At 36.0% G+C, this 11,578-nt stretch overlaps 1 protein-coding gene across 2 annotated transcripts; it reads right to left on the bottom strand.

Annotated features, from left to right (window-relative positions):
- Positions 1-5,667: 5,667 nt before the first annotated feature.
- LOC18050938 (endoglucanase 11) lies at positions 5,668-8,951 on the bottom strand. 2 transcript variants are annotated; one of them, XM_006447567.2, is made up of 5 exons: positions 8,472-8,951; positions 8,165-8,377; positions 7,870-8,070; positions 7,371-7,625; positions 5,668-6,423 (listed from the first exon to the last, which is right to left on the bottom strand). In XM_006447567.2, exons 1-5 carry the CDS (start codon positions 8,730-8,732, stop codon positions 5,767-5,769), a joined length of 1,587 nt encoding a protein of 528 aa, XP_006447630.1. In that variant the 5' UTR covers positions 8,733-8,951; the 3' UTR covers positions 5,668-5,766. The 2 variants fall into 2 exon arrangements, with proteins under 2 accessions (XP_006447630.1, XP_024046379.1); XM_024190611.1 differs by having other exon boundaries at positions 8,460-8,951.
- Between the last annotated feature and the right edge of the window lie 2,627 nt (positions 8,952-11,578).

Below are 11,578 nucleotides of genomic sequence, written 5' to 3' on the forward strand. Positions count from 1 at the left end.
TACAACCAGAATGTGCAAGTTCACTGTTCAAAAGCGGTGATTTAAAACGGTGAATCAAAATACAAAAGATTCGAATCAAGGAGTATTTAGCCCCATCTGGGAAGGCCATAAAGATTTTTCGAGCAACTAGGCCAGGGAGATATAAGCTGGTCTATGCAAATGGTCGTGAAATTAAAAGATTAATGAGCATTTCTTGTAATAAGCTGGTCGCCTTTAGTAGAGGTTCAACATTTTTTAATTTGTCTAAAACAAGTAAAAGGCTTTGAAGTCTCAAAAATCTTCTCAAAGTGAATCAAAAAGTCAAAACTCGCCACCCTTGGCTCGACTAGGAGAAGGTGAGCAAGATTTTGTTGAAATTTTTTCTAAGGTAAGTAAATGGCTTTGAAGTCTCAAAACCTCCTTGAGGTGAGGGAAAAAAAAAACTTGCCACCTCTTACTCGATTAAAAAAAGGCGAGCAAGATTTTGTTGAATTTTTTTCTAAGGAAACTCAAAACCTCTTCAAGGTGAGGCAAAAAGTCAACATTTGCAACCTCTTACTTGACCAGGAGAAGGCAAGCAAGATTTTGTTGAATTTTTTTCTAAGAAAATATAAGGTTATGAGCCTCAAAAACTTCTAGAGGTGAGGCAAAAAGTCAAAACTTACCACCTCTTTCTCAACCAGAAGAAAAGCAGTCAAGATTTTGTTGAAAGTTTTTTCAGGTAAATATAAGGTTTTGAGTCTAAAAACCTCTTTAAAGTGAGGCAAAAAGTCAAAACTTGCCATTTTATATTTGATTAGGAAAAGGCAAGCAAGATTTTGTTGAAGTTTTTTCTAAGGCAAGTACAAGGTTTAGAGTTTCAAGATGTGAGGCAAAAAGTCAGAACTTGCCACTGTTTACTTGACCAAGAGAAGGCAGACAAGATTTTGTTAAAAACAATTTTAAGGCTAGATTAAGGCTGTGAGTCTCAAAACCTTCTTGAGATGAGGCCAGAGGTTAGAAGTTGTTTACATTGACTTAGCCAAGATTCAGACGAGTAGCAATAAGAAAATATTCATAATATTAAAAAGAAATGAATACAATAAAATGTTTTCACAAAAGTCTTCATTGAAAAAAGAAAGTTACATCTAAAAGGTATTAGGATCCACTTTATTTAAGGAGGATCCACCTTTTATGAAACTTATAAAGGGTCATCATCAACAGAATGAGAAGTAGCAGCCCCAAAAACTTCAGAAGGCTCATCTTTGCCTTTATCCTCTTTTATGTCTTGCTCCTTTATGTATTCAATAACACTAGTTACAAGCTCGTCTATCTTCAAATTCTAGCGATTACCTTTCAAAGACGACCATGATGCATCTATAAGAGAATGTGAGACTGAAGTTGTAGCTATCATCGACTTCTTTTTTTAAAGCTTCAACTTGACTCTAATTATTCGACTGTAGAGATTCAAGCTAATGCTTATACAAGGATTTTGGCCTAGAAAGTTCTCCCCTTGCATCGTTCAACTACTTCTCAAGCTTGGTTGTTCTACCCTCGAATAGGGATGATCATTCCTCAAGATTTAAGTTTTCGATATGAAGTTTCGCTGATCTCTCTTCTGCAAGCTCTACTTTTTATTCTTTTTTCTAAAGTCTGGATATCGATATATACCTTCTTCTTATAACAAGGGATTTTTCCCTTATAGTTGTAAGCTATAGTACACAACTAAAACACTCTAATTGGAGGGTATTTTCCAGGTCGCCAAGTGTATGACCTTTCATATCCTTGAGGACCTTCTTTTTCAACAGTTTGGCATATTCACTATAATATGGGACCATGTAATTTGCTTGCTCATATGCTTGCTGAGATGTTTTTTAATAAGTAGATGAGAGGAAACGAGACTCTTCTCAATAGTTGTTCCACTCATTTTACCAACTCCAGGTACATGAATGAGGGGAGTGTCTTTAGAGCATAGGTATATTGATAAACTTTAGGATTCTTTGTTTAAGTGGTTCTTTTACTCGAGTTTTTAGAGGCACCGCCAGAATGAAAACACTTCATATTCATGGCTCTAGTAATCTAACCCTCCATATTTTCTGCTATATACACTATGTGGGAATTGACTAAACTAGAGATAGAAAACAAGTCTTTACATGATTACAGATTGGATAAGGCAAACTCAACTCTCCTTAATGGTTTATTTTTTACTTTGTAGACCACGCTTTAGGAGTCTGTAGCACAAAACCAGATTTGTAAAAAAGATATAATTCGGACAATTAAACAGTTGAAAAGCATTATGAGCTAGGAAAGAACTTGGACTAGAAAAAGGAAAATGAACATGAATATTTGTTCCACTTGTGAGAGCCACATGGCTCTAGTTATCCTCAACAAAGAAAAATGTGCTCTTCCAACTGCCGGCTGAGGTTAAGATATCTGTTATGGGTTTCTTTTTCTTAATATCGTCATGAAATAGTACAAGCCTACGTCCTTTAAACTACTCATTAGCTAGTACAAGTGTTTTATCTCATCAACAAAGGGCTCAACTTCCCCATATTTATTCTACAAGACGAACAGACTAAAAAGTACTCTCCACTATTTCGAGTTAAATTAACTAATGGCTAAGTTCATTATGCCTAGGACTCGAACAAAATAGAGTTGTAAAGGAAGCTTAACCCCTACCTTAAAGCATTTCAAATTTAAGGTGACATATCTTCTAGGGGGATGATTAGACGTGTCCTTAAGACCAGGAACCCTAAGGCCTACATCATCAGGTATGTCATAGACTCTCTTAAGCCTATCTAGGTCACTTCTTTTAATACTGCACTTCATCTTGTCAATAGGATAAGATCCAGCCAAAGATCTTCTACTACTTTTCTCCTTTTAGCTCGTCGAGTCTTATTCAGGTCTATTTCATTATCGTTATTTTCCTCGCTACTACTCTCTCCTAGGTTTACACCAAGAGTTCGATTAGAAATTAAATCCTCACTAATATTCTCATTATCTTATACGTTTTCTTCGAATAAGAAAGAGACTTTAGAGGATGTTCTTTTTGTATAATCCTTAACATTGGGGTCACCTATATTCTTTCAAGGGGTCTTAGGATTAAAACCAAACCTTTTTAGCATGTCAGACAAGAAACCCAATTCATCATCATCAATAATCTCTATCATTTTCTCTTTACCCTTTGACATTTTTCGTAAATAAACCTATATTGAATCCTAAAAAACTACAATAGTAATACTTATGAAAAAACCAACCAGTCCAAGCAAAATATAACAACCAACAATGAGTTCAAGAAGTAGTACCTAGTACAAGCCAGAACCAGTAGTGGGATGGTCGCAGTAAGCACGATTTATTCTTCAAGAGAGAATCATTACTTTCTGGGGAGAAAAAAGAAAATGGGAGAAAGTAGAACAAGAATTAAAATTAGAGATTTAAACAGTTGGAAAGATAAAGGAAAGTGAAGCAGTTTTGGTAACCATCATATCATTTGAAGAGAAGCATCTTGAAAAATGCAAAACTTTCGTTTTGAAATTCAAACGCCTAACCTAACAAGCGCCATGTCACTTGCGTTTAAGCCAAAGTGAATACATGAATAAATTGAGCTCGATTGAATATGGGTAGTTTTTAAATTGAGTGGTCATTATAATTAATAGAACTCTTTAAGTTTCTAGTTTTCACTTATTTCACTCTTAATACTAGAAAGTGGTGATCAATGTTTGAAGGATAAAAAAAAGGACCAAGATTAGGTGTGACTTTACATGAGCATGCTTCTCTCAACTTAAGATACTAAAGTACCTCCTCGAGGGTGATAACTAAATATGTGTGGTCGGTTAAAAGACTCGCAAGGAGAGGTATAGACTAAGTCAACCTGAAGACTCAGTCAGAGGTCAACCCGTGGATTCTCACTGAAAAATTGGGACACAAGGTCGATCCACTAACAGTCATACAACAATCCAGGGACGATAATTTTGGTTGTTTATAAAAACCCAAGAAAATTCAAAGTAGGTAAGTAATCTTTTTCTCTCTTTAACACGAAATTGGTTCTTTCTCACTCAAAATTTTCTCTTTTAGCTTTCTTCTTTCATATCTTCTTTAAAGCTTTTTCTTTGAGGTAATTATAACTAAACCACGTGAATTATGGTACAAATTTTTTCAAAAAAATCTAGATAACTAACTTAAGTATTGAAGGGTTCACGCTGGAAAAACCTCTAATGTCCCCTTAATCGTTCTCTGTGAAAGCAAATGATTTTACAGGAATGTGCTAAAGGTCGATATATCTACTCGAGTGAAAGCTGCATTATAAAACCGTCTCACTAATAAGGGTTGGTGTGGGTGCTTGATCGCAAACAAACCCTACCAAATTTCTGAATCATAGGACCCTCAATCCCTAATAACCTTTCCTGATTTTGAGTCAGTACGTTATTGTCTTCTTTTTCCTTGAGAATGTGTGTGCGCGCGTGTGTGTGAGTGCGTGTGTAGAGAGATGCCTAATATTATACGTGACCGAGATGTATATCAATATTTCATTGGCCAGATTGTGGGACTTAGAAGACAACTGTGTTAATGAAAACTCAACATGCGTCCCATCGTGCACATGATCAGAATTCTAGATATATATGCAAACAACAATATGAGGCATATGAAAACCGATAATTGCTACAAGTTGATCATATACAAGAATCTTATTAGGTTTTGTTACCTTACATAAAAAGGTAATAAACATCAGCAAATAACAAAGGTTGGATCTCGAAGTATAAAAATTTAAAGATTATAGAAATACAAGGTAATTGTAATAGAAATTGTGGAGAGTTAGGAATGCTTGTCAAATCTATGATATTTATTACCTTATTATGTAAGGTAATAAAGTAATAAAGGTCTTCAAGTATATATAGTGCAAGTGCAAGTGCAACAGATAGATTTTAAGTGAGGTAGACAAAGAAAAGAGCTTGTTCCCTGTGTTTATCTAGCAACATTCTGGTAAATGAGAAAAAAAAAGTACAATATGATTCAAACTGCCGATCTTGATCGGGTATTTTGGAATGTTTCAAATGTTGTGATTATAACCCTGTGTTAGGTTTGGTCGAAGAATAAACGGATGAGGTGTATGTGTGAAAATAACTATTTGAGAGCTGTGTGCTTTCTGCTGTCACCTTCTTTGAATGCTTTAAACTCTTGTATGAGCAAAGGCAACCCGTACAAGAGAGAGCCGCTCCATCCAATGCGCTCCTGGAAGTAGGTGTATTTAGAAACCAAATAGGTGTATTTAGTTATTCTCTTCAACTGGTCCTCAAAATGGGTCTTGTAAACAACTATTGTCAAGTCCATAACAAGACGGCCGCTTAACGCATCTTCTTGTATAATTCTCATGTTTGTTCTTTTTCTTTCTTTCTTTATTTATATTTTTTTAAACATGATGATATTATAATTGATCACATCTCCCCAGCTCTGAGAATTAACAACTCCCAGAGAGTACTGGTCTGAACGACTAGACCCCAACAACGGCCCATCTTGTTTAATTACTTTGAAGGCATGCAGCTTTTTCTTTCATTCTACCATACTTTTATTGGTTACTTTAATTTTAGGAACATTACAACGATGCAATGTGTCATCCAATGGTATCTTTGATTCCTTTACAATAACGAAAGCAAGAGAAAAGAAACATGTTAAACTTTATATTTTACTATTATAAACATTAAAAAAAAAAAACAAAACAAACGAAGTGAAGCTACAAATGAGGGCTGGAACACTTAGTTCAGCCCCCCATTAAAAAAAAGGCTCTTAAAAAACGCAATGACTATGTATTCTCTAAGATGAAGCAACCAGGGATGGGTTACTATTCCTTTGTTCCTCTAATTGGGACAATTTGGCAAAAACTCCCACCAATGGTGCCGTATTATATGTGCAGGCCTCAGTCTGCATATAATTATTTCTTTGATCCATGAAATTATCTCGCCAATCGGGTCCTCCAACCAAAGCTCCAACTATAACATTCGGGTTCTGGTCCACCCGGCTGTACCAGTTATCATACCCTTGGGTGCACCCGATGAACCCTTTGTTCTCTCTGTATGACACAATTGAGGCTCCTCTATGGTGCACCCTTGTGGGGTATTTGGGTCCATAACCCACCAAATAGCTCATGTTCATTGGGTTAGAGCCTAATATGTAATCTACTTGGGACTTGGCAAAGCTAAGGATCTCTTGGTGACCGACAATTTCACCATTGCAATTCAGCGGTTGATTTGAGTCAAGCAGCAAGTCAGAGTAGATGGTGAGCAAAAATGCTGCTGTTGAAACATACTGCATGTTGTTCCATGGCCTGATGTATAACAGACCTCCCCGCGTCCGGTCTACATTGCTACCATTGTTCTTGTTAAGGCATGAACAAATATAGTACTCGGCTTTTAGTCGATACTGTTCAAGTATGTATCCATATTGCTTCTTGTGTTGTTCCTTTGCAAGCAACTGTAAAGGAAAAGAAAATTTTTAAGCTTCTATAGGGTCTCTGTCTATAAATAGTAAAGGGAAATCAAGATGTGACAAAAGAATTCATTATTGTGATCATGTAATTATCGATGCCCCATTACTGAAATGGTGGCCCTAGGAGTTTTCTTGGCTTATTGCATGTGCATCATGTGCATTTTATTAACTATTGCAGTCAAAACAAACATCATCCTACCAGATTATCACTACCATAAGAGGAAATTACTGCAGCAAATGAGCCAGCAAATGTGGGTCGCTATTGGAAAAAAGAAAGCTTTTGCCTTTGTGCCTCATCTAACAGACTAATACCCATAAGCCATAAATGAAGGAATTGCATCCATACACTGAGTTTTCTAATGGAACACAAATTTAAACCAGACCCCACATAACAAATCAATCAGTTGATCGGGCCCTGCTATGAGCAGTTCAATCATGAATGATGAGATCTAAATATGGAGCTGCTGGAGTACAAAATAACGTGGTTGTTCAAACAGTAGTTTTGAGATACGTGGCGCTAGTTTTTTTGAAACTTGACCACTTTAAAGCTCTGCCATGAGAAGCATCAGCTTCACATGGTTTTGTTCTCGTAGTCTGGACTAGCTATTGAGAAGCCTCTATCTTTATTCTGCAGTCACGGTCGTACAGTACTTAACCAGCGCTTACTCCATCAACCAATTAACTTTATTCTAAAAAGTGTGACATTGTGGTTATTAAAGATCACATATATTACAATTTCTATTGAATCTAGTGACAAAGTAAAATCCCCTAAAGATTTGAGAGTGTAATCACCAAACAAGTTACAAGTCTCCGAAAAAAGACAAAAGAAAATATGAAAAGCAAAAGGTAGTGGAGAATTGGCACCCATAAGTGATAAGTCCAAGCTAAGTTTGAAAAAAAGAAGGCTAAAAAAAAAAAAAAAAGAACTTTACCTTTGAAGCCATAACTTGAAGGCCAGCATACTTGACATCCCAGCTGAATTCTGTAATAGCCCAGCCAATCCCACCAAAGTTATCAGCATTATTGATAACATACTGTAAGTACTTGTCATTGTCGGTGGCTTTGGAAAGCCACATTGCCCCCCACAACAACTCATCCATGTACCCACTCACCGACGCATAGTAGCTCTTCACCGCTTCCACACTCTCATCATATTTCCCTCTAAATTTGTCACCAAATTCAAACAACTGCAGCACACAATTAAACCCCAGATAGAGTTTACATTAGCAAAGGATCTTTCTAGCTTTTAAAGTAGTAGTGCCATTATAAGTGAACCTACTCACTATAACCAAAATGGTGCCAAATTTAGTATTGCCTCATATAAGTTGTTTTTACTGTACTTAATAGAAACTAATCGAGTTAGTGCAAATTATAGACTAGAATCACACTAAGAGATCTATCAACAACTCAACTAGCAAAATTTTAAAGTACCTGTTGGGCATGGTGCAAGAGTAGGTGTGAGTAATGTGGGTTAGTTTTCTTGAACACAATCGACGCGGCGGCCATCGCCGCAGCCGTCTCTCCGGCGAGATCCGACCCGGGATTGTTCTCATCAATCTTGTAAGCATGTCTTGATGTGGTCATATCCTCCGGGCGTTGCCAGCAGTAGTGGTCAGTATCCCCATCACCCACCTTATCAAAACAAAACGATGTTTTTGAATTAAACCAAAACGCATTAGAGCAATGTTAACGTATGTGAAGTAATTGAGTACAAGTTCCGTAGTACCTCAGCCCATAGCACATTTGGGCTAGTGTGTGCCTTAATGAAGTAATCAGTGCCCCATTTGATTGCCTCGAAAGCATGCTCTAGTTCACCGGCAGCAGCGATCTGTTCACGAAATTCGATGACACCCCATGAAAGCATAGTCACTGTGAAAGCCATTGGCAGGCCAAATTTCACCTGGTCACCAGCATCATAATACCCTCCGACCAAATCAACCTATTAAAAACACGTATATGCATTTAAAAATTACTAATCATATCATATCCCATAATAAACAAAATCTAAACATTGCGATTACAGTTAAACCGACCCCTTGCTCCAAGCCGTCGGTGAGGCCGGAATGGTCCCGCCACGTGACACGTTGGTTGTACGGCAAGCGGCCTGAACGTTGAGCTTCGAAGTAAAGGAGGCTCTTTGACAAGGCGTCAGCATAATCGAAAGCCGTTGCCGTTGCAGCAGCGGAGACATTAATGAAAATGCTTATTAAGATTAGTAAGCAATGCTGCTGCTGCTGCTGTTTTACAAAAGCAAATCTTGGGTTCTTATTATTTTTAATTTGGGGTCCCTTCATCTCCTAAAGAGCTTTGCTTTGCTTTGCTTTGCTTTTTAGGAGTGAAGGGGGGGTAATGAAAGTGAAGCTAAAGTTTCAAGTTTCAGACAGTTTGGTTTTATGTGTTTGATTTGAAATTGAAAATGAAATGTGAGCTGATGACTCACCGGTCCGTAGTCTGTATGATACCATGTGCATGTGACTTTCACGTGAGAACGACGAATTCTTCTCTTTTTCTTTTCTTTTTATCTTGCGAGCGTGATTTGTGCAAGAGTTCACTGCCTCTTTTGAGCCATAAAAGGAGATACGGGCTCTCAACTCAAAGCTCTGGCTCCGGGGCATTTTTGGAATTTTGCGTTTGGTGCTTGAATTTCTTTTTGAATGTGTGATTTTCTATGCTGGATTCTATCGTAACTCTATATCTTATTAATAATTAGTTTGAAAGGAAATAAATTTTGAAAAATTCAGCTTAACAATATCTTTAAAAATTGTTAAAATACAAATATACATTACATATTAATTATGCAATTTTCTTTTCATATAAAGAGTGTTCATGCTTTGACTTTCGAGAAATGTGAACATCCGCAGCAACAGAGACAAGACTGCTCATGTCTAAGATACAAGTTTTAGAATGGGGTCAAATTTATGCAATTTTTTAAACTCTTTACTTCGTGACATGTGTACATACGAGAGAATAGTAGATTGCATAGGAGGTCTAATTAAATAGTAGGGAAATGAAGGGGTGGCCCAAATGCCCATGATTACTCGGAATTAGAGCTTTGGAGGCAGTTGATTGCAGAACTGTATGAGATGCACCGAAATTAGAAAAGAATAATTCATTAGGATATTCATCGTATTTTTTTTTTATAAGTTTCTTTAATTCTTCTTATGGGGATGCGTGTGTGTATATACAGAGAGAGAGAGAAAGAGAGAGAGAGAGAGAGAGAGAGAGATAGAGATTTGTCTCGATTAATGGTAAGGCAGAATTCAATATTTTGTCGTACAGTAAATGATTAAATTTGTAATTATGCACCCATTAGATTGAGGTTAAAAAGTGACTTTTTGTGTATGGTAATAAAATCAATGCCTTATTATCCATTTGATTTTGTCAGATTTCTTTAACAATTCCCATTGAAAATTATTTGACCTCTAGACCATTTAATGGTTATGTCTCCGTGCTGCTATTACTACTACTACTACAGTGTTTGGTATCCAAATATTTTTGTTATTTTTGTTATTTTCTTTAAAATCAATCAATCTCGTCAGTCAAAACTTAAAATTTCACTTCAATTGGCAAATCAATGTTTTTAATCATGGATGATTACACTATATACTCACTGTAATCCAGCTAAAAAGGAAGAAAAATATTTGAATTGTTGCTTGTTAAATTGGATTACAATCATGAACCTTCTGGACCGCAAGGTGAACAAAAGAAGAAATTCATCATTATTTTTTCAATCACACCAATCAAGCTAGTATAAGGCTGGTGATCCCATCCCGTATGGCATATCATATCATAATCATAGTCCCGAATTACTAAAAAGCGATCAAGTAATTATTATACCATATCATGCTGAAATTTGGTAGTTACACAAAATGAAATTTTTTACTCCTTGTGTGCGGTTGTGTGAAATATGTTGACTTGCTTTCGCTCAGATGCTCTAACAAGCATAATTAAATTCTCTCACCCTCCATCTAATGATTGAAATTCTTAGGTCAAATCTAGATATTCTGCCGTTCGTTTATAAATTCTTACAGCATAAATGACAATACATGTATGGTCGAACAATTTTAATACATCAGCATAGTAATACTGTGATGGCATTGTCTAATAAATTAAATTATGTTCATAGGATAATTTAGGATTGCAATAATTGATTAAATAAGTTTTTTTTACTATGCAAAGGAGCGGGGATTGGGTTAACCCGAATTAAGTCAAAACGAACCCAAAATTCATTTTGGGTTCATTTGGGTTAAATTTTTGAACCTAATCGATTTTAAATTTCTAAACCAATCAATTTGTATTCCAATTCAGATTCAATAAGCAATCCAATTAGTTTAACTTGAAAAAACACACACAAAAATAAATAAATAAATAACGTAAACTTAATTGAAAACACATAAACAATAAAATCTAATCCCAAAAATTCCAAATAAACAAAATCAAAATCAAAACACAATGCCTAATCCCCAAAATTCCAAATCAACAAAATCAAGAGAGTAACGGGAGCCAAAATCAAAACTCGCCAACCCACACGTCTTTGATTTTTTCGATTTGGATTTGCTTTTCTGTTTCTTTAATCTTGAAATGTCTTTTAATTCAAACTGAATTTAATTTTTATTTTTCTTTATAAAAATGCTGGTAACCAAACTCGCCCAGCAGTCACACGAAAGCAAGGCTTTATAGCCTGCTGCACACAAGCCCACAACCGTCCGCTGCCTTGCGTTGTTGTCTTCTGCATCCCTAACTTGCCACTGCAATGCAAACCGATCGCCGCTGCCTCCTCGTGGCGTGAATGTCAACATCTAGTTCCAGTTCAAGGCAGCAGGCAAGCTCCATTTTGATACATTTGTGTACTTCAATCTTTACATTTTTGTTTTTCTTGTTTTGTTCTGTTACTATCTCTATTTTTTCACTTTGCCTTTTGTGGTTATTTTTTATTCCCTGCATGATTATATTTGGCTAATGGGAAAATGGAGAAAAGAAAATGAAAATTGAAGTTTTTTGTTTGTTGTAACCAAATCAAATTAAATTTGACTCATTTTAGTTTGATTTTCAGTTTCTAACTTAATTGGGTTAAATTCTCCAAATCAAAACCCAAACTAATTAAAAATATAGCTAGTGTTTGATAAATTGTATTATTATA

This window comes from Citrus clementina, unplaced genomic scaffold (assembly GCF_000493195.1).
Source record: "Citrus clementina cultivar Clemenules unplaced genomic scaffold, Citrus_clementina_v1.0 scaffold_2, whole genome shotgun sequence".
NCBI lineage: Eukaryota > Viridiplantae > Streptophyta > Magnoliopsida > Sapindales > Rutaceae > Citrus > Citrus x clementina.

Bases quoted from the DNA above. Each gene is read 5' to 3' on its own strand.
- LOC18050938 (XM_024190611.1), bottom strand. From the start codon at position 8,732: ATGAAGGGACCCCAAATTAAAAATAATAAGAACCCAAGATTTGCTTTT. The intron at 8,071-8,164 runs GTACTACGGAAC...TGTTTTGATAAG, and splicing joins CAAATGTGCTATGGGCTGAG to GTGGGTGATGGGGATACTGA. The intron at 6,424-7,370 runs GTAAAGTTCTTT...TTTCCTTTACAG, and splicing joins TTCAAGTTATGGCTTCAAAG to TTGCTTGCAAAGGAACAACA.